This window comes from Zalophus californianus, chromosome 14 (genome assembly GCF_009762305.2).
Source record: "Zalophus californianus isolate mZalCal1 chromosome 14, mZalCal1.pri.v2, whole genome shotgun sequence".
Classification (NCBI taxonomy): domain Eukaryota; kingdom Metazoa; phylum Chordata; class Mammalia; order Carnivora; family Otariidae; genus Zalophus; species Zalophus californianus.
In genome coordinates this window covers 26,244,728-26,270,909 of record NC_045608.1, presented here as the reverse complement: position 1 = coordinate 26,270,909, position 26,182 = coordinate 26,244,728, and the positions used below count along the sequence as shown (strand labels likewise).

Sequence of the window (26,182 nt, the reverse complement as noted above, 5' to 3'; positions counted from 1 at the left end):
TCCCTGTTGCTTAAAGTGTTGGGAGATACAGTTGTCATGAGCCGTCTTTGTTCTTCAAGCGATTGTGTTGTGTGGTCCCCAGCCCTGGTGCCTACGTGCTCGCCGAGGGCCCTCGTGTGAGAGAAAGGGCCCCCAGAGCTTGGGCAGCCAGCTCAGGGGAGAGCCACCCCACCAGAGCTGGGGGAAAGGAGAGAAGGCCTCTAAAACCCGCGGCATCCCATCTTTCTAGGCAAGAATCAGTCACACCCCTTCTACTCTAACTTGCCGCCAGTTGGCTGTGTGATCTTGGAGGAGTCCCCCTCCACCTCCGCAGTGAGCAGATGCCAGGTATTAGGGAGGGGCAGGCACAGCGGGCCCGCCTTCCAGGCGGGTAGCCCAGCCCCTGAAACAGTGCCCCGGCCCTCGGGAGGGAGCCGGGGGTCCAGATGGAGGCCGGTGGTGCCAAGCAGGGCACAGCCTCTGGAGCCCAGCACACCGGGCACTGCCAAACAGGGACCTCATCTACAACAGTGTCTCTGTCACCCCCACCCCCAGCACATTCCCCTGGCAGGAATTCTCCCTGCCCTCAAGAGTTCCCTGGGACAGGGTTAACTGGGAAGCCAGCAGCCCCAGAGTGAGGGACAGCAGGCACCATCCTGGCTTGGGTGAGCCCTGGCCAGGTCCTGGGGTCTGTGCCCAAGACATCTGCCTCCTGCTGCAGGGCTAGACTTGGCCCTTCTTTCCCACTACCCGCCCCCTCCTAGTTCCCGAGAGGCACGGTGCCTGGTGGGCCTGTGGGCAGCCCTTGCCTCGCTTGCACCTACCCCTGGAGCTGAGTCACTGACACCCACCCCCGGATGCCAGCCCCAAGTTCGGGGCCTTTTGCAACAGGCAGACATCAGGGAAGACCAAGGCACGACCCAGGGACGAGGTGTTGGTCTCCACCCAGTTAATTATACCCTCTACCGCTCCTGACAGCAGCAGATCTGTCCTGCCTCCTGGCAGTAAACAAGCCCCAGAAGCGTCAGCGTGGGGTGTTTCAGCCCATGGGGCGCTCCAGTGCAGAGTCCCACCCACCCTCTCCGGTCAGGGCCAGGGAATGTCGGAATAGGAAGCCCCCGGTTGGCGGCAGACCCACACCTTTCCTGAAATCAGTCCACCCATGTCACCTTTGCTGCTCTCAGGACCGGTTGTGACCAGTTCCGGTTCCACCTCTACTTGTCCCTGTGCCCACACCTCAAGGAACGTGTTGCCCCGTTGTTAAACCTGCTGTGCGCCGGGCCCTGGCCAGCTACGTTGTCAGGGAGGTCCAGTGTCCACGGACCCATTTCGTGGAGGTGCCAGGAGGTAAGGTGCCTTGGCTGAGGTCCCACAACCAGTCCATGTTGGCGGAAGAATGTGAACCTCACTCTGTCTGGTGCTGAAGCCTGTGGGTGGTGGCCCGCAGTTGCACATGAGGGAAGGAGAGCAGAAAGCCAGGGACAGGTTGGCTCCTACACTGGGATCAGCCCAGCTGCTCCCAAGCAGGAGTGTTGCCCGCATGGTTCATTGGCTGGGTAGGGAGGATGGTGTGGCAGTGGGTAGGAGAACAGGGGCATCTAGCCCTGCCCTAGCAGGTGGGGCTGTGATTCCAGGTTGATGGGGGCTGGAGTCAGTAGCTGGGCCATGGTAGAGGCTAGGACTGCACTGTCGGCTGGCGTGGACACTGGGCCTGTGTGGGCGCGACGGGGTTGGGCCACCTGTCTATGGCAGACAGACCCTGCCTGGCTCCACCCGAGGGCTGGGGCTCCTGAGGCAGAGCACAATAACAGCGGAGGCTGCCACTGTTGCCACAGGCCCAGAGCATCTGTGCCCAGCCGGGCCCACGGCAGCAATGGCAAGACTGGCCCCATTTACAGGCACTCACTGGGGGCTTCATTTGGGGTGCCGCCTTTGATCCTCCACAGCATGTGTGAGTGGCTTAGATACTATTATTATCCCCATTGTACAGATGGGGAAGTTGACACCAGCAGGTGCCGTAGGCTGTCAAAATCAAAAGCCCTTTTCTGTCCTCTGCCCGCCAGGCTGACCTGCCTTCCCCTGCTGGACAGCAGAGCTCGTGACCCTCTTTTCAGGCCCTGTTCAAAGGCCACTCCCCGGCTGATGTGCTTGTTCCGGGTAATGGGAGAGAATGGCACTGAAAGGGCGTTTGTGGGGTGTGCTTCAGCAGAGGGGAGGGACCCTGCAGAGATCGGTTCCATCTGCCCCCCCTTCGAGCGGCATGCAAAAGCCCAGGGAGTGAGCCAGGATCACACAGCTAGCAAGTAGTGAGGCTGGAGTCCAAACCCAGGTCTGTCCTACTCCATGACCGGCTCCTTAAGCTGCTGTGTTGGGAAATCAGTGGCCACATCCAGGCTCTGTCTGCTCCATTAGTGATGTCTGCTGTGTGCTGTGGCAGACTGTGTCCTGTGCGTCTGCCCCCTCCTTCGGGGGTAGAGTCCTTTGCCCCTCCCTTGCTCTGAGGCCTCCTCGTGGTGAGGCACTCTCTGCACGGCTCTTTGTCACCTTATGGCCCATTTTGTCTTCCTTCAAGCCATTAGAGAGGCCCCCTCTTGAGGGGTGCCCAGATCCCTGGGGGAGGTGAGCTGGTGAACAAAAGCTGTGGGAGCCCAGAGCTCACGGTGGGTTTTGGGTGGGACTGGCTAGATGGGGAAGGATCGTGAGGAGGTGGGGACAGGGGTGGGTTTGTTCAAGCCAAATGTAAGTCCCGCCACCCTTTGGCCTCCCTTTTGGAGCCTCGCCTGGCTGTCATTGTCCCTCCTGCCCACAGGCCTGTGGCTTCAGTGCCTTCTTCGGCCTCTGCGAACATGCTGGTTGAGGGCCATTTTGCAGTAGGGGCTTCTCTCTGTGGTGCCCTCACAGTCTTTTCCCGCCGGGTTGCGGCCCAGCCCAGCCTTCCCAAGCTTACACCACCTCCTCTTGACACTCCGCCCGCCCCAACCCTGCCCTAGGCTGGTCTCCTCCAGCAAGTGTCAGGACCTGCCTGAGCCCCACCACTGCAGTCATTTTTGTACACGTGCTCTTTGAGACCCTCAGGCCTGAATAAACCCCTACCCTTCCTAGGGCTGAGACCCCAGAATCTGAGGGGGAGCTGACAGTGGGAGAAAGGCAGAGGAGGCGACATTGGAGGAGGTGCCTGCTCGGCGGGCTTCTGAGCAGAGGGAGGTGTGAGCCAGCATGGGCATCAGGCGGGGGCCGTGTGCCTGCAGAGGCACTGGCTGGGCCAGGTACAGAGTGTGGACTTCCTCGTAGGGCCGAGGGGCTGGGACGGAGATCTTCAAGACGTCACACTTGCCCACACGATGTACTGGAGGGGCCAGGCCGGGGCAGGGCCCACAGCGCTGCTGACCTGCTTCTTTTTGGGACTTCACTACACATGACCGCTCACTGAATCCTTGTAAGCCACAAGATGTAGGTAGTGCCATTATCCCTGCCTTACAGATGAGGACACCAAGGCTTGGTTAGCCAGCAAGTCTGCACCTGAGTCAGGACCCAGGTGGTGGGAATGGCAGCCAGTGGATGGGCCCTAGAGACAGGCAGAGGAGGGACACGGGGCTCCCTCAGACCAGTGGGATGATAGGCAGGGCTGTGAGGACAGGAAGCATGGGGGGGTGCAGGTGGGGGTGGGCTGGAGCTCAGCTCTGCTCTGGCACGCCAGGTCCACTGGCTCACACACTTCTACCCAGTGTGGTGTGGGACTCCAGTACGCCACCGAGGGGCCGCTGCTCATCATCCCACTACTTCGCATCCATGTCATCTGATTCTCAAAAGAAATTATCTTGGAGTTCATTGTGGCTTTCCTCTTCCCCCATGGTACCTGCAGATATCCCACCTGGCCAGTGAGGAACTGGATCAGGCTCTGCCCCTGGCCCTGCCCTCGGCGGAGCTGACTGTGGCAGGTGTCCTGGCCTCCCCCTCCTCCTCACTGAGATGCCGGGAGCTGCGCAGCCGCGCCGTCCTCAGGGCTAAAGGAAACCCAGTCACACCACAGTGGGAATTAGAGAACAGAAAAGAAGGGAAAAGTTTAAATTGAGGAAATCCGAGCTCCTTGGCTGTAGTAGAAATTGCTGCAGTGGTGCTATTTTTAGCATTGTTGAGATGATCTATGGGCCAGTTGCAAAAGTAAACAAAAGATTCACTTCAAGTTCTCCAGGGAAAAAAGGTCCAGTTTTTAAGAGTTTTAAAAAGGTTAGCAAACTTGCATGGCTTCTTAGCTTATCCCCGGGTTCTCTTTCCTTCCCATGTCCTGTGCTCTGCAGGTTCTGTTGAACTTCACAGCTCTTCTGACTTGCTGGACCCAGGTTCAGCCTGGAACAGGTGCTGTAGGCTTCCTGTCCACATCCCTGTCTCCCTGTCCGTGGGAACCTCGTGAGCCCAAGAGGTGGCCGGAGGGTGAGGGGGGCTGGTTCCCACCTGAGAAGCTGCAGAGTGGCCCCAGCCCAAGGGGCTGGCATGCAGTGCAGCAGTGGGGACAAGGCCACAGGATACCCAGGCCCCTATCCTGACAGGACCACAGCATAGTCCTCAATCCCTGCCCAAGCCCAGCCGCCCTCATTCACAGCTAGAATTTTTTAAAAACCACCAACAATCAAATGTAAACAGCCTTTAGATGGTCATCCCCCAGTGTGCAGTCTTTTCTGGCCGTTGGAGACAGTTTCCATCTCCAGATATGGATCCACAGTTGTGGCAGTGCCAGGATGCCTGGGCAGAGGGAGAGGATATGTTTAAGCCCTTGGCGTTTGTGATCCCGCACACCGTGCCAGTCCTGCAAGGGGGTGCGGAGACCCCCGCAGATGGTACAGCTGTGACTGGCCCTGGGCCACACAGCCAGCAAGTGGCAGAGCCCAAACTAGAGCCCAGGCCTGGGACCCGCATCCTGTGGGCCAGCTTCCACGCCGGAGTTTCTGGCCAGCCCGGGGGGACGGCAGTGATTGTGTACACATCCAGAACTGACCTCGGGGCCCGCAGCCCCCCCACCCAGCCACCGGCGGTGCTCCGTCAGGAGCTTGCTGTTTAACATTCCTGAAGAGAAGAACATTTTCCAGGGTAGACTTCTTTTCCCACTGCAAGCTAGTTCTTAGAGGCTTGCTCTTGGATACACGTCCCTGCTGTGTCTTTCTGGGCCACTGCACGTAACTGCCTCAGCTCGGGCAGAGAGCTCTGAGCTTTACCCCCCAGGACACTGTCCCAGGCCCCAGGCCACCATCTGGAGGGGCAGCACCGTGGTGCCGAAGGCATCAGGGGGAGGCACACTTCTGGGAGGAGGCCCAGGCCTCAGCAAGGCTTTGGAAAGCGGAGCAAGGACCTGAGGATGGCTGGGAGCGAGGGGAGAGCCTGAGGGAGGGCTCTGGCTGCTGAGGCTGTAGGCACTTGTAGGCACCCCACGTCAGGGCCAGAAAGAAGATGGGGTTCCCTGGCAGGCCCTCCTTGTGTCCCCGTCCCCAGGCTGCAGACGGCCAATCGGTGGGTATGGCCCGATGGAAAGCCAAAAGGTACGAGAGAATGCCAGTGAGTGGGCCTCTACCAGGGAGGGGAGGGAGGCCACAGGGCTTGCTTCCATGGGTGCAGGGACTCGCGGGGGTGGCAGGCACTTCCTTCGTTATTCCTCCCTGCAACGCCATGATCCCCATCTCATGATGAGCAAGCTGAGGCTAAGGACAATGGCAGCACGGGCACAGCATCACTCAGCCTGGAAGGAGCAAAGCTGGAACTCCCACCCCAAAGAGCTCAGACATCTCCCTGCCTCCCCTCCCCCCCTTCCCACCAACCCACCCACACCCAGCCTGCACCCGGCCCGGCAAAGTTTGAGGTAAAAGCCCGTGCTGTTGGCCATGGTGTCCAGGGCAGACAGGAAGGGGCCTGCAGACGTGACTGCCCACCTCTGCCCTGGGCTTCATCCTGCTTGCCAGGCTCCGACCAGTTGGCCCCATCCAAAGCCTGCGGGGAGGAGGGGTGCTGCATTACCCTGTTTTCAGATGAGGAACCCGAGGTGGCAAGCCCCGGGCCCCTGAGCCAGGGAGTGGTAGGGTAAGGGTTCTGCTTCCTGCCATGGTGCCGCCCCCGTGGGCCTGGTGTACCCGCTGATTGAGCCAGGGTGTGGAAGTACCATGTCCTCTACGGGGTGGTACATGACCTCTCAGACTCAATCTCTTCATCTCTGAGATGGGAGATGGGAGTGTCCAGCACTTGACACTTGAACAGTGGTCCCAGCCCTGTGTTGAGGTGGCCACAGGTCCCATATCTGAGCCCCAAGAAGTAGCCCTGTGCAGCCCAGACGGGGCCTTTTCTGGGCCTAACCCCTACCAGAGTGTGTGACTTCCCTGTCCTGGGCAGGTAGACAGGAGCCTCAGGTCACGGGAGAGACCCACCCTGCCCTGCCTGGTCCTCCCTGCAATAGTGGTGTCTGGTGGGCTGTTGGCAGCACGTAGCATTCCTATTCTGCTTCCTCCAAACCCACCTGGTTGATAAAAAGAGGAAGCAGTAGCATCCCCCCACCAGGGAAGATTCCAGATGTCGGAGGTGGCCGGGGTAGAGAGCAGCTGATGGTCCCAAAGGGGTCTTGCAACAGGGGTGGGGACAGAAGGGAGGGCAGGATGTATTTGCGGGCCTTTGCCTGCCCTCCCCAGAGATGTGCCATGGCTGCTGCCCTCTGGCATCCACTGCCACATGCTGCCCTTTTGCCTCCCCTTCCTTGCTTCCTGGGTGTCTCTCCAGACAGGCCATTGGTACCCTCAGGGGAGCTTGGGGGTTCGGGGTGAGCTGCCCACAGCCCTTGGCCGCTCTGAGGCAGCCTAAGCTAGTGTGGAAGCTAGGAGGATGGATTTCCTGAGGCGATGGGCATTGGCCATAGGAGCCCGAGTGAGGGGCCCAGACAGTACCTCCCATGGCCCAGAGATGCTCCCCTACAAGAACATATCCGATGGCAAGGCCACCAGGTTTGGCTTGTGATGGATTCTTGAGAGCATGGGGCTGCCCCTCTGGGGGGCCCTGGTTGCCCTTAAGCCCCAGGGTTGGAGGTCACACTCTGGCCTGAAGTCTCCCATCTTTTACTGTGCGTGATGGTGAGGTTGCCCTGTACGGGGATTCTCCAGCTAGGAGCCTCTCTCTGCAGGCGTGGCTGGGGCTTGTGGATGGCAAGCAGGGCCTGGAGCGTGGCTGGGATGGGGATACCCGCATGTCTGGCCCACACATCTTCCTGCGCACCTTACTCTGGGCAAGGTGGACGCTGCTCTGCCCTCAGAGTATAGTTTTGCTGTTGGCTTCCTGGTCCTGGTCCCTGCTGACCTCAGTTTCCCCATCTCCAGAGGTGGGCCAGTGGATGAGGTCAGTGGTTTTCCAGCCCATTTTCCAAAAGAACACTTTCCCACACACCCCGCTGGGAAACATGAAAGGGCAGCCTCTTTAGCAGACAGGAAGGGCTTGGTGCCACCTGCTCTGGCCGCACTCCCGTCCTGCCCAGGCTCCCGGGAAGGAGGGGCAGGAGCCCCAGAGAGGCTGTGGGGTCTCTGCCTTGCCACCATTCTGCCAACCCAGACAAGGCTTCCTAAGCTCAGTGGCCGGGCCTTCTTTCTGGGGTGACTTCAGTTTGGGAATTTGTCTCCTCCTCCAGCCCCCCTTTTCCACTTTTCCTCTTTGGAAAGTTTGACCAAGTTGCTTCTGAGAGAGCAGCATTGGGTTTAAAATCCAAACCAGAGCTCCAGCTCCAGGAGTCCCTGCCTGGTTTCCGTGGTGATGGGCTGTGGCCACCAGTGCCCCTGGGGGTAGAGCAAGGACTCCCTCACAAGGGCAGGCCCAGGCCCTTGCTCCACGCCTGGCTCCACCCATATGGCCGGGTGGCTCCAGACAAGCTAGTCAGATTTCGTAAGGCTCAGTTTCTTCATCTGCAAAGTGGGATTGATTAGACCTACCTCAGGAGGTTATAACGGTACGGCCTGCCATGTGCCCTGGGGACACTGTGCCTAGGAGAGAGTCCACGGGGATACCCAGGCAGCAGGAGCCTCTCTCGGGGCCTGGCCGCCTCAGCCCCCGCAGGTCACTGCTGAGCTTTATTCCGAGAGAGAGACCCACCTGGACCTACTTGGAGGAAGGTGGGGAGCCTTGGGCTCCAGGCCATGCTTTGGCTGAGGCTCAGGTCCGGGCTCCCCACAGGTGGAAAGTCAACCTGGCTCTGCCACAGGGGCAGGGGCGTGTGAAACCCAATGAGGTGGTGCCATGGAGGCCTTGGAAGTGGAAGGCTGGCCCCCAGGGGCTGCAGATGAGGAGCCCTCCCCTGGGTGACAGGAGATAACTCTGCTCGGGAGCACAGGAGCTCACTACCCTCCGTAGCTTCACTTCTGTATGAGGTTGAGTGTCAGTACCCACCCCCAGCGCTTGGCCCAGGCACCCTGAGTGTACTACTTTATGTGTCTCGAGGTGCTGTGGGTGCAGGGGAGGGGTATCTACCAGCCTCAGCAAGTGGAGCGGGGGCAGGTAGTTAGGAACACTCCTGGAGGAGTTGGCCAGATTGTCAGACCAGGGAGAAGGCGTTCCAGGAGAGGGAACCCAAGGGAGGCAGTGTGGGGTGTGAGGGTCCTCACGGCTCAGGGCAGGAGTGGTGGAGAAGGTAGATTGGGTCAGCCCTATATCTGTGGTCAGCAGGCTGGCTCTGTCCTGTGGCAGTGGGGCGCCCACCACAGGGTGTCCTGGTTGCAGTGTCGTGGTCGAGTGGGGAGCTCTCAGAGCAGTGGGCTGTGTAGCTTGAAGGGAAGGCCTGGAGAAGGGCCTGGGGGCTAGAGAGGTTAGGGGGAATGTTGAGGCAGGGCCAAAAAGAGCCTTGTGGAGAGTCAGGGGAGGCTGGGGGAGGGTAGGTTCTGGCCACGGAGAAATAAGACCCATGTCCCCTGCAGCTCGGTGTGCGAGTGCTGTGTTTGGGCTTTGACCTTCTGCTGTGGGGCCAGCAGGAGCATCCTGCCTGTGTGGGAGCCACTCTGAATGGGCTACCCCACTGCTAGGGGATGGAGCCCTGTCCCGTCCCCTCACAGCATAAGTGGGAGGTCCCAGTGCCATCACAGAGCTTGCACATTGCTCCAGAGAGGGGAGGGTGTTGTGCCTGGGATGTGTGTTCTGATCACATCTCAAATGTGTTCTGCTTCGGGGGCCCCTCTGGACTGCGGACTGAGCCCTGCTCTGCAGCGTGAGTTCTGATGCTATATATGAGATTTGAAGGGTTTCTGCCAGGGGCTGTTGTGGGTTAGGAGAAAGTGGTGGCCCTGCTTGGGAAGCCACATGCCCATGGCGGTGCCAGCTTTGTCTAGGCCCTCGCCTCTGTGTGGTGGTTGGTGTTTGCTCACCCCTGCCCACCGTTCAGCTCGGTCTCTCCCTGCACGAGGATCCTGTGGGGGCCATCCAGGGAAGAAACCTGGCATGGGGCACAGCTACTGCAGCCACCGTGCCTTGAACCTGACCCTACTGAGGTTCCTGTCACTCCCCCTCACTTAGCAGCCCAGCCAGAGAAGCCAGAGCTGCCCCCCCACCCCCCGCCCCCCCAAGCCCACAAAGGCCGTTTATTAGGAGCCTGGGGTCGGACGGTAGGTAGAGTGTCCTAGTTTTCTCAGTGTGCATGTCAGACATGGCTTTTCTAGGATGCGGGCTTCCCTCCTGAGATGAAGCGGAAGCAGCTCAGCAGTCCTCCAAAGAGTGGGCGATTCTAGAAGCCTGGACGCAGATCTCATTCCCAGCCCCGACATGGGGGTGGGCTCAGAGGAGCCCATTGTAAGCGTCTTCTCGCTCCAGGGAGGCTCTCATGGTCCCCGTCAGTCACACCCCAAGACCCAGCTTGCCCCGAAAGGCCTCACAGCCTGCTGGGCCTCCCCCCTCTGCCCTGCCTGCGACCCTTCTCTCTCCACAGATGTCCCTCCACGCGGTCCCGTTGGCTGTCCCTGATGTCACAGGCCCCCCACCTGTCTCTCCTCTGTTCTGGTCCCCTGTGTGGGGAGATCCCTGTCCAACAGCACCCAGCCCAGATGCCACTGTGTCCTCCCCAGGAAGCTGCCTTGTCCCTTTGTCTCGTTCTTGTTTCTCTCCCTCTGTGGCCACCTCTGCTCTTGATCCCCAAGCTGGCTGGGCTGGAAGTGCCAGGTAAGCTGAGTTGATGTGGACTGTGGCTGCGTCAGTCCCTGCCCATGAGAACCCTGGTGTCCGAGTCTGCCTCATGGTGACTGGGGATGTGGACATGGCATTCCCCTCTTGGTAAGGCACTGGTGGGAATGTATGCATGCCAGAGGCCCACACGCTGGTCCCTGTGGAGCTGCGCGTGGCATGGGCACGGCTGTCTGTTGAGGCAGACGCAGCCCTAGCCTGAGGGACAGGGATCCTTGCATTGTGCCCTGCCCACCGCGGCTGGTCTGTTCCCCTCGGCACGTCATTTCCCTGTTCCCCGCCACTGTGCTCACTCGTGGTCATACAGGCAAAACAGCTGGATTCAGTCTTGCAGCCTTAGAGCACAGTCTAAAGAATTCCTGAGTACCAGAAGCTCTAGCATACGAGAAGGAAGTGGGGTTGTAGCTGGGGGTCTGTGAACTGGGGAGGAGAGGCACGTTTCAATGTCCTAGCTGTCAGGAAAGGGAGAAGAAGCTGGCTCGCATGAGACTGGGAGGCCCAGAGTCTTTGGCTGGCATGCACTTGGCAGAGAGGCTGCCCAGGCCCACATCACACGGAGCCAGTGTCCCACAGCAGGGAGGCAGGTGAGCAGCGGTAAGGCTTGTGTCTCCAAACCAGTTGGCAGCTCAAAACTCTAAGGCTGAGGATTGGGAGCATTCTTGCCACCTAAAGGTAGCCCTGGACTCAGCCAAGGAGGAAAATGGGGTTAGGTCAAGTGGGGACTAAGGTCACAGTCAGCAGAAAGGAACCAGGAGCGACCTGCGGGTCTGTGTTGGCTCAGGTCTTAAGAAGGGATGGTTGCAGGGGGCCACTAGGGCCCCATGGTCCCCTAGGCAGCTCAGCCGGCAGCGCCTGGGGCAGCAGCCCAACTCTGGGATCTGATTGGCTTCACTGGGCCAGGAACCCACTTCTGCTGTGGGCTGCCTACCCTCACTGGCACATGAGCCAAAGGCCAAGCGCCTATGTGGCAAGGAAGGCTGTGGTTACCACTCCAGCGGGCTGCACTGCTCCGGTGACCAGAAAGTGTCCAGAAAAGGGTGAACAGTGCCCCATCTGCCCTCTCTGCTGGTCCACCCCAGGGTGAGGACATGCTGAGGCAGAGGCTTGGGGACATGCACACATTCACCCACTGGTCTGGGTCAGGGACACAGCATGTCTTCCTTTCTACTAAGTAACACAGGGTGACAGCATCTGCCCCACAGGCCAGTGTTGTTCATCCCTCTCTGTGGCTCCTCACTCAACAGACACCTTGAGACAGTTCACACTTTGCCCTCTGACCCTGCTCACCCTCCTCCTCACCTCACGTGCTCCTGCTAGGGGCTCCTCGTCCAGACAAGGCCACAGTCGTTCAGTTTGGCTTTCTCTAGTTCCTCTGGCTTTGGTGATCATCCCTGGGCTCCTGGAGAGCCAGCTCAGCTTTCCCTGTCTGCAGCCGCCAATGGGAGCATGCGTGCTTCGGAGGAGGTCAGGCCTCTATCCTAAGGGCAGCGGGCAGTTGGCATTGTAGAAATGGCTGTGGTGTAGAGAATAAACGTGGCCAGACAGGACAGGGTGGGCGGAGGGGCCAGATAGGGGCTGCAAAGAGGAATGTTGGCCACACAACTTCCCAGCATGAAAATGGGTGAAGCCCTGGCCTCCCTACCTCCCTGGTGGCTGCCAGGGGCTGCTGGGTGGACAGCAGCTGGGGGGGGACGTGATGGGTCAGCACCTCTCAGAGTTGGACCTTAACCAGGGGCCTCGGGCCCAGGGGTGGGGAGGTGGCTCTCAGGGCCACCTACCTATTGCCCTTGCCACCGTTGTCCTCTCCATGGTGACCCATCTGTCCTGGAGCTGGACTGGGGCGAGGGGTCTGCCTGGGAAGGTCCCTGTAGGACCAGGCGATGTCCTGAAGACTTTTGTGTTCTTATGATCAGTCATCGAAGTTTGCTTTGGAGATTGAAGGTCAGATATCCCTTGGAAAGGCAGTGGGATACTCTGATGGCATGGGGCCCCTCCTGCCCCGAGGCTGAGGAGGCTTGGGCCTGCATGCAGCCCAGGGCCAGCACATCCGCTTCTAACATCGGTCCTCCTCCACGGACAGGCTGGAGCATGCCCTTCAACACCCAGACAGGGGGCAGGGCCACCCGATCGCCAGGATTGACCCAGAGCAGGCAACCCACCGGTTAGACCCTGCTTGCCGGGGCTCCTGCCAGCCTCTGGGTGAGCATGGTCAGGATGGACTGGCCTCCTGGGCCCCTGAGGCTGGCGGAGTGCTGCAGCAGCCGCCAAGGTTTCAGGGGTGGCCCTGAGGTGGATGAGCTGCCATCCTCCCTGGACAGCAGTCAGAGGACTGTGTGCTGCACAGCCAGGTGCTTTGTGGGTGATCAGGACCCATGGGGGCTCTCCTGTGTAGGGTACTGATAAGTCCCAGAAGGGGCACAAGGCTCTTTTGGGCCCAAAGAATTCTTGAGGATCTGATGCAAGCCCACCCGGGTCCCCTGTCTCAGCACTCTCACATGAAGTGTGCACAGGAATGCTTCCTCCTGGGGGCTCAGGGAGAGTGATTCCCACCTCCCAGTTCTGGGCCTCAGTGCCATGGTCTGTCAGCTAGAAATGGCAATGCCCATGTCACGGGGCTCTGGAGAGGGTTTGCACAAACCAGGGCTTGGGGTGCTGGGTACTGCGAGGTCCCTGGGGCAGAGCCGAGGAAGCTGGAGACCACTGGGAGCACACAGTGTCCCAGGCTAGTCTCTCTCCAGAGACTTTGCTGGGCAGAGGCCAGGCACAGAACCTCTGAGCTCCCCTCACCCACTACGGGCCTCCCTCCTGCGATGACAGCCAAGACCATGGGACCCCCGGCTGCCCCAGCCCACCCTGGGCCTCAGTGTGCTCATGAGAGCACCGCAAGGGCTGGTTTCCAGAGAACTACATACTCTGTAACACAGACAGCTTTTCCTGGCCGAGGTGTGATGAGCACATGTTCTCAGCCTCCTTTGGTCTGACTTTATCTTACAGGAAGTGGATCAGGTATGAAGTGAGGTCATGAGCTGTGCAAGGCACAAGTGTCACTTGTCTGCTTCAGCCTTCCATACAGCCAGGAGGAGTCAACCAGCTCTGAAGCCAGCCAGGCCTGGCAGCAGGTCCTGGCCATACTGACCTTACTGCTGTGTGACTCTGAACCAGTGCCCAACCTCTCTGAACCTGTCCCCACATGTGAGTGTCAAATGATGATATGCGTGTAGATGGCGAGGGGCTGTTGTGACTTGAGCACCATGTGGATTTAGAACTCCTCTGAGACTTGACCTGTGGCGAGCACCCAGTCAGGAGACACTCGTCCTCACATAACCCTGGGTGGCTTGTGCTCATGCTTCTCTCCCTGTGAGTGAATGACCTCTAGAACCGCAGCCTGGTTCTTCCACTGCCTGGCAGGGAGTAGTGGTCCTCCAGGGCGAGAGGGAGGGAGGACAGAGAGTGTGACATCCCCCTGGCTGAAGGGGTAGGTTGGACCCGAGCCCATTTGGATTAAGGGCACCTGGCAGGGGCACATAGTAAGACTGGGAACACTAGTGGGCAGAAACTAGCCTAAGTGTAGGATAGGTGGAAACGAGTTGGCTCAGGGAGATTGCACCAAGACAAGTGTCACCAGGATAGGGGACAGGTGGATCTGAGGTCTCTGGGTGTGTGGGGAAAGAGGAGGAAACAAGGAACTCAAGGCACTGAGGTGGTGAGAGAGAAGCTTGGGGGGGGCAGCGGACGGGGGGCAGTTGCCTGGTGGCAGGCCAGGGCTTGGTGCAGCATCTCTCTATTCACTGTCTCTGCCTTTGCTTGGCCTCTCCTCACCTGGCAAGGGAGGAGCTGCTGGTAGTTGGTGGACAGTCCTGGAGCAGCGTGCCCCACAGTGCTGTGTGCACACCAGAGCTATGGGTGCTGGGGGCATGGTGGTATGTTCCTGGGTGAGGCTCTTCTCTCTGAGCCCATTCCTCATCTGTAGAATGAGCACAGGCCCCCTTCCAGGCTACCCTGTGCTGAGGGGGAGGGGTGCTACTGCCCTTCTTGGAATAGAGTCCAAGAGGGGAATCCTGAGCCCACCCTGCTTCTGCCTGGCCTGGTCAGGCCACTCCCACCGCCTTGACCCAGGGCCTTCTCCAGGCTCAGCCTCACGGCCCAACTGGAAAATGAGGCCCCTGCCAGCTGTAAAACCCACTGGGGGACTGCCATGGCATCTCTGTTCTGCCCTTCCCTCTGAGAATGTTAGTGGGAAGGACTTTACTCCACCTCCCACTGCCCCATTGGATCTGCAAGGACATCTCAGTGTAGCTGCGTGTCCCCACACACCCACTCCTCTGCCCTCCACAGGGCCTTCGCCTGGCACAACTCCAGGGGGCGCCGTTCACATAGATACCGCGTGCAGGGTGAGGACTGCCACGGCTCCCCCCCACCCCCAACTCGCCGCACTCCCTGCCGGCCCTACATCGCCTGGTCCGGGGCCTTTGGGACCCACAGCCTCCCGCGGTGAGGGCCGCACCCCTCGCCGGGTGGGCAGCCCACCACCACCGGCGCGCACCGGGCCAGGGAACCTGCGAGGATTGGCCGGCAAAAGTCAGTTGTGCTGCTGGGCCCGCTTCCAGGCCGAGCGAGGGAGCGAGTGCCCGCGCCCCGTCCGGCTCTGCCCGCCCCGCCCCGGCCCGCCGCGAGCGAACGAGCCTCCGCGGCCATGGCCCGGCGCCCGCCCTAGCTCTGCTGCACAGATGCCACGGCGGAGCCGGCGGGTAGGAACTTGACCGGGGCTGGGGGGCGGGGGCCTGGGCCGCGACCGCCTCTCCTCCTCTGCCTGCCGGCTCCCCGCTTTCCAAAGCTTTTGCCCAGCCCTCCCAGGGTCGGCTTGGGCTGCCACCCCCGCCCCGGCCCCCTGCCCCGCCAGGCGCAGCAGGAAGCCCGCGGGTCGTGGTTTCCCGGGCGCCGCGGCGGAGGAAGTCGGCCGGCGGCGGGGCCGCGGCGCCCCCATGCCCCCGGGCCGGCGCCCTGCGCAGCGTCAGGTGGGCGGCCGGGTGGGCCGGGCGGCGGCGCGCGGGGGCGGGCGGCGGGCACTGGCGGAGCCCGCACCCGCACCCGCGCCGCTGGGGGAGAAGCCCGCGCAGCGAGCCCCGGGCGAGTCCAGCCCGACCCAGCCCGGGGCCGCGAGCCGACGCGCGGGGGTGTGCGCCGCGCCGCGCGAAAGCGAAAGCCAAAGCCGCTCTCCCGCCGGCCCGAGCAACTTCGCGGCGGGCGGCGCCGAGGAGGAGCAGCGCGGGGCCGCTCCTGGGGATGGTGAGCGGGCCGGCGGGGTGGGCAGTGGCGCCCGGGCGCGGTGCTTCCCCAGCTATAAATAGCTGCTGTGCGGGGGCGGCAGGATGGTGCCAGCGGTTTGTGAGCGCCTAGCCTGCTCGGAGCCCGGAGCTGGGCCAGGACCTTGCCCCGCGGCGGAGTGGGAAGGGAGGGTGCAGAGGGGCGTGGGGCGGGGGCGCGGGCGCAGGACAGGGGTGCGGCACACGCAGGCGGGGCCGCGGTGGAGTTGAGGGCTGGGCTCCCCCCCACGCACTTAGTTGTTTGTCATTTCTGCTTTTCCGCGGGGCGCGGGGGGGGGGGATGCGGGGGAGGGGAGGGGCAGCCAGCCGTTCCGGGGACCCAGTGTGCGACGTCTCATTTGGTAGAAGAGGCTGAAAGCGGGCGGGCGCCAGCTGCAGGCAAATTGCAGGCTTCCCCAAACCCTGCCTGTGCTGGGGACTCATTACCTGTGGATGGCGCGGGGAATCCCTTGCCCTCGGGAGCCCAGCGAGGACCGCTGGTTGGGTGGAGGGTGACGGCGCCCCCGGCGGTTTCTGTGCAACCCTGCGGCCAGAGAGGCGGGCCCTGGTGGGTTTGCAGTGGAGGCTGCAGGACTTCCTGCCCCCAGGGGTGTTCAACCTAGCCTACCCCTGGCTGTGCAGCCAACCGTAGGCCTGGAACAGGACAGTGGCTCCAAGTGCTGTGGGAGGGGCAGGGTCCTTCGCTCTTACGGGCATCAGGAAGATGGGGAGTCTTAGCCCCAAAGGCCTCGGGACTCCTGAGGAGGGTGGCTCCTGAAGGAGATGGAGCTGTCTGGGCCAGCTATGGGAGAGGTGCCGCCCTGCCAGCCTGGCGCTGTCTCTGATGTTCGCCTTACTTGGGGACAAGCGGGGTGCAGTGGGAAGAGTAGAGTAGTCTGAGTTTTGCCATAGTTTCAGCTCCCTGCTGGCTGTGTGCCCTGGGACGAGTCTCTCCCCATGAGCTCTAAATTGGTATCCCATGTTGAAGAAGCTGGACAGGCACCCTGTCAGTACGGTTGCCCCACCCCCACCCCCACCCCGGGCTTACAGCCACCAAGTACAGCCCTACACACTTTCTCCAAGTAGTCTTGCTGTTTGGGAGGTTCATATGGGTTTGCCCGCGACAGGTGTCTCCCTAAGACTTTGGAGGATGCTGGTATTCTCCCTAAGGCTGCTCCTGACCTGAGGGCCAAGGGTCAAGATTCTGTCCTGGCTCAGCTTGGGGTCAGTTGGGCTGCTGGACTGTGGAAAGTTTTTATGCTTTTCTGGGGGGAGAGGCCCTAATCTACCCCAGCACCCCTCCCTACTGAGGGGCTCCCTTGCTCTCTCCAGCTTGTCACCTGCATGGAAGAAGGTCCTCAGCTGGAAGCAGCCTGCTCCCACAGCCCCAAGCCCGCTGCTCCTGGGAATGGGATGCCAGCAGGCTGCCCGCCCTCGCCTGTTTGGAGCGCTGAGTCACCACTGCACCCATGCCAGGTGGGGGGTGGGCTGCAGGAATCCCTCTGCGGGGAGGGGGGATGGGTTCTCCCTTGGGTGCTTACAGCACTGTGTTTTCTGTGGACAGGAATGTTCAGCATTCCCCAACAGCAGCCCTGGGAGGCCTGTTCACCTGTCATACTGTGGCACACGGGGCTAACTGGGGACTGGGAAGGCCTAGGATGATGGACTCCCCCCACCCCACCCCCCCGCCCCGCAACACACACCTGTCATAGGTCAGAACCAAGGCCCTGCTGCTGCTGCTGCTGCATACCTACTCTTTTGTCCCCTCTGGGGGATCCATTCCAAGGAGAGAGAAAAGATCTGTGGGGATGGCTGTTCAGCCAGCATTGTTCATAATTCTAAGGACTCAGCCCCAGGTGCCCACCAGGAGGGGACTGGATGGGTTTGGGTACACCTGTGGGGTGATGCGCTGTGGTCATTTTAAATGACAGGAATTTTGATGGTAGAAAAAAGCTGTGCTCTGTTTACCGAGTTATAATTTAAGATAAAAATTACAAGCAAAAAAAAAAAAAAAAAATCCACACTTCTTTGTTCTCTTGCTCAGGGTACTCTGGGTGATAAGGTCAACCCTAGGGGGTTGCCCATTTCCTCCCCACTTGACAGAGGCTCCTCCTCCTCTGGCCCCTTCTCCTTCCTGGCTTTTCTCTGGCTTTCCCTGAACACTCCCTCCCCGAAGTCCTTATTTTCTCGCCCCATTACTCCTCGTACCAACCATTCCTTCTCTCCCCTCCCTGGATGCATGTGTGTCTGTCTCTCCTACTAGCAGGGACCCCCTCTGGTGGGTGTGCCTGACCCATCCACGAGACTCCTGATTCCTGGGATACACTTGGCTTTTTGCCCAGTTCCCAGGCCGATTGGCCCTGGGAGACCCAGAGGTCACTCTGGAGCAACTCCTGAGTTGGGCCTTCCCAGCACCCAGAGGGGATTCATCTGGGGCATAAACTCTCCAGAGCCTGTTCACCTTGGTTCATGCTGGGGACTCACTCAGAGGCACTCTAGAGCTGCACCGAGGTTGAGGGGACTTGGAGGCCAGGGTTTGTGGTTTTGCCCTGGAACATTCCTTTCCTGGAGGCTGCTTGGGCAGGCCCAGTGGGCCCACGTCCCTGTTTGCCTAGCTTGACTCTCATGTGGGAGGGCTTCCCTTTCCCCCAGAAGGCCAGGATCTATTTCAGGGGCCCACGGTGCCAGTGAGCGCAGCCCTTCCTGCCGAACCCTAGGCAGCTCAGAGTCCGGGAGGCCGTGGCAGGGCAGGCCAGGATTCGGGTTCCTTGGGACTGGCTACTGATCTCAAGAGCTAGCCTTTATAAGCATCCTATGAGCAGCCCCTGGTCAGGTAGGGGAGGCCTGAGAGGGCCCCAGGCAGACGTAGACCCCCTCAGGCTGTAGCAGCCTGGGGTGAACTGGAGACGGTCCAGACAGCCAGCTGCCTACCTATTGCCTCAGCAGACTAAGCACCCCTAGGTCTCCCGCAGTACTGTTGGCGTCTCACCGTCTTTCCCTGCTTAGTTTATCCCCAAGGCACTGAAGCCTGTCTCCTTTGTGGCCTTTCTGGGTGCTCCCAGGGATGGCTACCTTCTCTTCTGTCCTCCTGCTTGAGCCTTGCCAGGTGCCCCAGCTGGGCATGACCCCAGTAATAGCAGAGTGGGGAAGGGACACCTGAGTCCTGTGGGTAGGGCAGCAGGGGACAGCAAGAGGAGCCCAGCAGAGTTCTGGAAGACTGAGGCTGGAGGCCATGCCCAAAACAGGGGCTCAGAGGACTGGATTATGAAGTGTCAGAGGCGCTCAGAGGTACTGGTGAAGGATGCTCACTCCCCAGTCCTCTGCCAGCAGGTGGTATCCAGTTCCAGCCTCCCCTTTCAAGGGGGTGTTCTCAGGTCTTCAAAGGTCCTGGCTCAGAACTGAAGTGATTTGGTATCACTGCTCGGTTCTGCATTTCTGTTTCTAGTCTGTAAATCACAGATCACATTGCTGACCTTTTGTACCTTTGTAAGCATTCAGGGAGAATGCAGGGAGAGAATTACTGAAGAGGGGGAGTCTGGTCCCTGTGTCTGATCCCACACCAGGTCACTGGGTAGCTTCAGGCAGGTTGTGTGAACTTACCTTCCCCCTCTGGAAAATGAAGAGTGGGTTGATTACCCACTTGGACAGTCCCTGTCAGTGTGGGCGTGGGAGGAGTCTGAGTCTACACCTGGTCCCCATGGCTTGAGCCTCCTCTACTCAGTGACAAGCCCATGCCCTGGGTCTGAGTGTGGCTTAGATGGAAGAGCCCGATTGGGCCACACCTGCCACCTGCCTCCTTCTCTGCTTTGGCATTTCTGGGCCCCTTGTTTCCCTGGGGGGGCCTTTGCTTGTGCCCTTGGAGTGGAGGAGGCCCCAGGAGGAGCTGTTACTGAGAGATGTGAAGGTGACAAGTGCATCTGGGAGCCTCAGAATGACCTTGGGGTATACTGTCGACAATGGCCTGAACAGCGGCCCTGCACAGGGCAGTTGGAGCTAACGTGAGAGTCAGAACTGTATCTGGACCTGTGGTTTTGGGTTGCCAAGCTCAGAGTTGGTCCTGAGCCATGGGAAGCCCTGCTGGTGTGCAGGGAGCCAGGGGCCCAGGAGTATGATGGGCAAGGCCTTCCAGCCCACACTGAGGCAGTAAGGGAGGTGTGGACTGGCCAGCTGATCAGGAATCTGGGGAGAGGGGAGTCCCTGCCCCTCCAGGAAGAAGCTGCCCCCAAACTACAGTGTGCTGGAGACAGCATGAGCCTTAGGAATGAGCCCGACTTTGGCCTGGCAGCCAGGCGCAGTGCTCCATGCCAGTAGGGGTATCTGCTGTCCATCCCTGAGGTGCCACCTGCCAAGATTTTGGTGACCAGAGGCCAAGGCCTCGTGGCCTTCCTGGCCAGGCACCAGCCTCACGCTGCTTTCCAGCCCCCCTTTGTGAGTGGACAGTGAACACACTGTTGCCCACAATGGGCAAGAGTGCAAGGTGGCCCGGCAACAACCCACCCCTTCCACCAACCCAGCTCTCAGCTCCCCTGGGAAAGGCTCCAAGGGCCCCCAGCCATGCTGGCCAGCCTCCATGAACCCCCAGGCTTGCTCAAGTGTGGGGCTCAGCTACTGAAGCTCTGTTTCCTTAAGAGCGGCAGGAGGATGCTGGAGTCTCAAGGCTACAGGGAGAGTTTGGTAACTTGTATCAAGTGCTCAGCCCAGAGTCTGGGGCTCCATGAATTATTCAGGCGGCTATAGTCTGTCTCAGTGACCTCATCTGCTTGCTAGGAGCCTGGAACCACTTGGACGCATTGGGGGTCGGCTGAGATGCTCCGGAGGAGCTGCACATGGGTGGAGCTTCGAGCCCATTTTGTGTTTCTAAGTGCTCTGAGGCTGCTGCTGGGCGCCCCCAACTGCCCGTAGCTCTCCAAGCAGGCATCATCCCAGCCAGGAATTGAGTGTGTGCCCTGCACTTTGGCAGAGGGGAGTCTTGGGGTGCAGCCAGAGCTACAGGACAGGAGGGCAGCTGGGTGGGGCACAAGGGAGAAGTCGGAGGGACCCTGCCTCATGCCCCCTGGGCGCTGCCCGGCACCTGAGCACCAGTGCTGCCTTCCTCTCTCGAGGGTGAGCCCCATCCCAGACCCTCTTTGTGGGGTCCCTGCTGCCCCTGGCTGCCACTCCTGCCCTCACTTCGCTGTGATCCTGCTTTGGCCTGTCCTTCAACCTCAGGTGCAGGCCTCCCTCGGGCCACTCCCATCTGCCCGTCGTCTTGGGCACTGCTGCCTACTGTCTTCCCGTTAGGCCCCTTCTTCCTCCCCCTCAGATGCCCCCTGGCACATCCCCTCCACCCTCCCTGAGGCCTGCGCATGTGGCCCCGGCTGCTGCAGGTGGAGCCTGGCTGTACCCCTTCCTCCCGCGTGCAGACATCCCTCGCCCGATGCCTGTCCCCTCCCTGGGAGCTCCCTGGTTCTCTGAGGGGCTTCAGAGCAGGCCCGGCACGGCAGGGCTGTCTTTTCCTGAGGGGCAGTATGTGGGAGTGTGCTTTGGCTTCTTCCCCCCTGTGAGGGGGCGGGGAGGGTCCCACTCGTCTCGGGGCTGCTAGTATCATGGGGGCTCTGGCTGCAAACAGAGGCAGAAGGCGGAGTTGTTGGCTAACCTGCCACCCTGCCAGCTTGTGACTCTGCCTGGTGGCTCCACGCCCTCGGGCCAGCTGTCCCTGGAGGCTGCTGCTTGTCTGCAGGAACCTCCCCGGGGCTTATGGTGGCTGTGGTTCCCCTCTGAATGTCTATGGACTCTGTGCCTGATTTGTGTGGTCTTCCATCCTTGCTGAAATAGGGGGTTACGGTATGGCCGAGTGCACGTATCTGGAAAGGAGATGGATTAACAGGGCGCCCTAAAACACGTGGGACAAAGTAGATCTGTCCTCACAGGGTGCATCCTGGCCCCGTCCCTCCTCAGGGATTGGCTAAAAGCTCTTCGGGAGTCTGGCTCCCGGGCACAGGGACCCTGTTCTGCTCTCAGAGTGATCACAGATTGGCCGGGCCCATGCAGAGGCTGCTCAGCCAGGCTCTCAGTCCGTGCCTGTGGTGGAAGGTAGCCCAGTGCCCCAGCTGTGAGGAGGGAATCCATCTGCATTCCAGGCTTGGCTGTTGTCCAGCAATGGGGCTGGGGGCTCGCTGCCCCTCAGTGGGCCTCGAGTTCCCACCTGCACAATGAGCAGTTTGAGCCAGCTAAGTGTGCTTGAAAATGTCCATGACCGTGGAACTCTGATGCCACCAGATCTCTCAGTGCCTGGCAGGGAGCAGCATCCTGGAAACCAGGAACGGGGTGCAGGAGGAAGGGTAGGGGTGGGAAGGGCAGGCCTGTGGTGCCACGGCGTGACGGGGAGCGGATGGCAGGCAGACCCCGCCCCTGCTCGCTGTGCATCCAGAAAGTGTCTTATCTGAGGCACTTCCTTGCTTCAGGGAGCAGATGACAGCCCCTGCCTGCATATGATTGCCGGTGGGGCTGGCAGTGCCCAGCCACCCCTCATAGTCCCAGGTTGGCCCACTTTGGGGGATGACGTGGTAAGTCCTTCAGACAGGTTTTTTTTGGCATGCTTACTGGCTCATTTTGGCACATCCCATCCCTCTTCCAAGAAGAAAACCAAACAGGTAAATGCTCTGTGTCTTTGATTCTAGAACTTGGGAGCAAGAGCAGGAGTTTGGGATCCCCTCTCTGCAGGGACCCTACCCATGACCCCACCATCTGCCAAGTCTGCTGTGGTCACCTGGCCCACCCTGCAGAGGGCCAAATGTTTTTTACCTCTGGCATTGCCTTCTCGGCCCCGCCTTTTTCAGGGGGGAGAGGAGAGCTGGCCCTCGCCCGACGAGGAGCCTGGCGGGATAGGCCTCCAAGCAGCCCCAGGTCCTGCCAGCCCTCAGTGAGCGTGTTGCTGACTTGCCATCAGCAAGGAGGCGTGCTGCCACCACCCCCCTCCAGTGCAGGGCTCATATGCACACCCAGAGCTCTGAAAAGCATTCAGAAGAGTAGAATTGTTTCCCACCTACCCTAGAAATCTCCAGGGTGAGAGACCGGCAGGGAGATGGAGGAGCTAGGCTTCTGCGAGCAGCAAGCCCTTCTCAAGCTGGGCGGGCACCTTGCCTGCTCTGCCAGGTTTGTGTCGGGTCCCTGGGGACCTGGAGCTGAAGCAGACCTGCCCCCACTTAGGATGCATTCCCAGCCACAGGCCCACCCCCTGACCATCTAAGGGGCTGACCCTGAGTGGTCCTGGCAGAGACTTAGGAGGGCAGCAGGCCAGGAGGGCTTCAGCGAGGAGGTGACATCACAGCCAGGCTTGAGAGGGCACCCCAAAAAGTGAGAAGCATAAAATTCACAGCTCTGTAAGGGGGCGGGTGTGGTGAGTGTCCAGAATCAAGGGAGGAGGGGTGCAAAGGCCAGTGAGCCTCAGGCTTCAGCTGAGGTAGGTAAGGGAGCTGGCTGTCAAGGATATAAGCAGGGGCGTGATGTGCTCACATTATCTTTTTCCTGACTTGTCCTGGCCCCGGCTGGGTGGATGGATTGGGGGCAAGAGTGGGAGGAAGAGGCAGGATGAGGGCCAAGCTGGGGCAGGAATGTTAGGGGCACAAGGTGCAGGCTTGGATGCCAGGGAGGGCCAGGGGTGTGGGAACATTCCTGGGGTTCTAGCACAGTGGAAGAAACCTTGTCTAACAATTTATCAAGAATGAAATGGGCCATCTCCAGAGGGGGTGAACTCCCCAGACATGCAGGCTAAGGCTGGTGCCCACCAGGCAGGTTGTGGGGGCCAGGTATTGGGGCCCATGTTCCCCAAGTGCCTGGAGCCTCTTGAGGCATTGGCACCATATCTGAGGCCCCATGACCCTTGCCTCTGCCCACAACCAGGCTGACCCCAAGTCCCTGGCAGGCCTGTCTTCAGACCTCCTCTCTTCCTCCCCCAGCCTGTGCCCTGACTCAGCTAGCATGGAGGGCAGGGGTGCTATGGGAGGAACAGAGCCACTCGCCAGGGGAGGATCCAGAAAAGTCAGCACCCTTCTCCTTACACAGCCACCCCCAAACACGATTTGGAGGAACAAATGTGAGTCTTCCATTCATCCTCCCTGATTATTCCCTGAAGGACGTCAGGGGCCCTCCGCCCCCAGGTGCTCATAAGGCAGCTGGGAGAGACTTTCTGACCCCAGATCAAGGTACACTGGGAAGAGTGACCTCACCGTGTCCCTTGAGTCTTCAGAGGTTCAGCCAGGGAAGAGGGAGGGATTCAGTGAAATCCAGGGTCATTCTGGGCCCTTAGGATTGATGGTGCAGAGCAGGGCACGCCCCTCTGTGCCCTAAGGAAGAATGAGATCCGGGAGCAGTAGGGTCACACCCAGCTCCCGGACTTGGCCTGTGGCCCTGGGCCAGCTCTGGCACATGCCTGCAGTGTCTCCGCACATGGTTGGGCTGTGTTTCTCTGGCTTTCCGCCTCTCCTGTTAGGTGTGGGAAGGAGCCCGAGACCAGCAGCAGAGGGCTGGGGCAGGTGGTGGAGGCTTCCCTCTGGGCTGGTTGCGCTTGTCCTCCCTGTCCTCAGAGCTTTGGGCGCGGCGAGGGGCCAGCTGTGGGGCTGCCCCTCATGCTGTGTGACCCTGAGGGAGTCACTCCTCATCTCTGAGCTCCGCCCTCCCCGACGTAGCTGTGCGAGCCCGTGGTGATGAACGTAACATGGTGATGTCTGCAGTGCCGTGGAAGAGCCGGGCTCTTTTGTCTTACACCGCTAGGCCTGGCAGGCAACAGAGACGGCACCTTCTCGGCCATTGCTGTACATCTGGGGGCAGGGTGTCAGGGCCACACTGGCCAGACAGCTGCTCAAAGCTGTCCCTTGTCCTCTCAAGTGGCAGCTTTTCCTGAGCTGCTGCAGAAGCCCCCTGGGCCCAGTGGGAAATCACAGCGTTGGTGTCGGTGCCGTGGGTGAGGGTGGCCTCAGCCTCCTGGTTTTGTCCAGGCCGGGAAGCAGCTGGTGACTTGTTTGGCACTGCCTGGGATGAAGGGTGGTTGCCAGCCTTCACACAGCACCCCCAGACTGCTTGGGGGTGGGGGGGGGGGTGGGTCTGTGTCCAGTGTAAGCCCAGGGATCCAGTGTGGAGGCTGTGGGGGCTTGGAGGTGCCCTGCCTTCCCTCCTGGGACTGCTGGAGCATGGACTTAGCACCCACGGGAATAGGGCCCTTGGAGTTGCACCCCACCCTTGGGTACCCTGCTGGGGGCCCCAGGTAGAGGAGGCGGCATTGCTTACAGCCCCAGTCTATTTTGGGCAGGAATTTCTCTAGGGTGTTAGCCACAGAGAGCCAGCTGTGAGCCTGCCTGCTCCCTCCAGGCCCCCAAAGTCCTGCCCCAGAGACACAAATCCTAACGTCCAGGCCCCGCAGCCTCAGGCCTGCTTCTGTTCACTTATAATTAGCACCTTTGGTTGTCCTTTCCTTCACCACGCCTCACCTGGACCAGTATGTCTCAGACAGCGTACTGGGTGTGGGGATGCCCCAGGGAGCTGCCGATGGGCAGGGTGCCCAGTACAGCAGTGGGCTGAGCACAGACTGAGGGGGATGGTGGCAGGGCTCCCCAGAGCCAGCCCTGCTCCAGCTCAGCCTTCCAGACAGTGAGGCTGGATGGCCGAGAAGTGGAGGAGGGGGCCCCGGGCGGAGTATACCGCGGACAAAGGCAGGTTGGCGGGAACCAGGGCATTCTGCAAGCTGCAGGTCATTTTCAGCCCGGCCCTCTAGACTCTGGGCATCGCTGGAGCAAATGCGCATGGGTGGAGGCCAGGCTTGAGCCTGTCTGGCCAGCAACAGCTGCCAGAAGCACAGTGGCCACCTTTTGACCCATCAGTTTGACCCTAGGAATTGGTCCCGTGGCTGAGTCAGCCCCTGCGTGGAGGCACAGAGGCTCTGGGCTTCTCCCACTGGTTGCATTTGACTAGGCATGACCTGCGTGTTTCCCGTAGGGGACAGAACAAGTACATACGTGCCATGCAGCCATTCAGAGGAGGAGAGTGCGAAACAGCGCGTGTATCCTTTGCCACCATCTGCAGGGGGACGTAGGTGGGGGTGGCCACCCTCCCACTCCCCGTGGGGCAGCAAGAGGGGTCCGAGGCGTCGTGGACTGGGCAGAGTGCCCTCTGGTACTGTGGCAGGCTCCAGCCACAGCAGCCCCCCCTCATGCCCACCCCCGTCCATCTCACAGGGCATCTGGCGGATCCCCGTGGACGAGATCGACCGACCAGGCAGCTTCGCCTGGCACATGAACCGTTCCATTGTGCTGCTGCTGAAGGTGCTGGCCCAGCTCCGGGACCACAGCACCCTGCTGAAGGTGTCCTCCATGCTGCAGCGGACCCCGGACCAGGGCAAGTGAGTGCAGCCACCCGGCCTAGTGTGTGCTCAGCCCCGTGAGGGCAGCTCGCGCTGCCGGGGGTCAGAGCACGAGCGCACATGTGGGCTAGAGCCCCTCACCCACCCGGGGCGTCTCTCCGCTGGCTGGGGAGCCTAGACCAGCCCTTCTCTCCAGGGGCCTCTCTCTCCGGTATCTAGACAACACCCTGCCCTGTGCCCCCTGGGGCAAACACAAGCTACCCCTTCCTTTCCTCTAGCTTGGGGCTTTCAGGGTGCTGTCAGGTCTGGGGAAAGACAGGTGTCCAGATGATAGCCAGGGTCCCTCAGGTGAAGGCGAGTAATAACCAGCCAGGCAACAGGGGGACCTGGG

General features: G+C 60.6%; 1 protein-coding gene across 7 annotated transcripts in view; it reads left to right on the top strand.

The window, feature by feature from the left end:
- The window catches only part of CABIN1 (calcineurin binding protein 1), a 152,254-nt gene that overhangs the window by 112,507 nt on the left and 13,565 nt on the right, over positions 1-26,182 (top strand). For all 7 annotated transcript variants that reach the window (XM_027576452.2, XM_027576447.2, XM_027576451.2 and 4 more), the window contains one exon: positions 25,667-25,830. In XM_027576452.2, the coding sequence (XP_027432253.1) occupies positions 25,667-25,830 (164 nt within the window). The remainder of the gene's footprint in view (positions 1-25,666; positions 25,831-26,182) is intronic.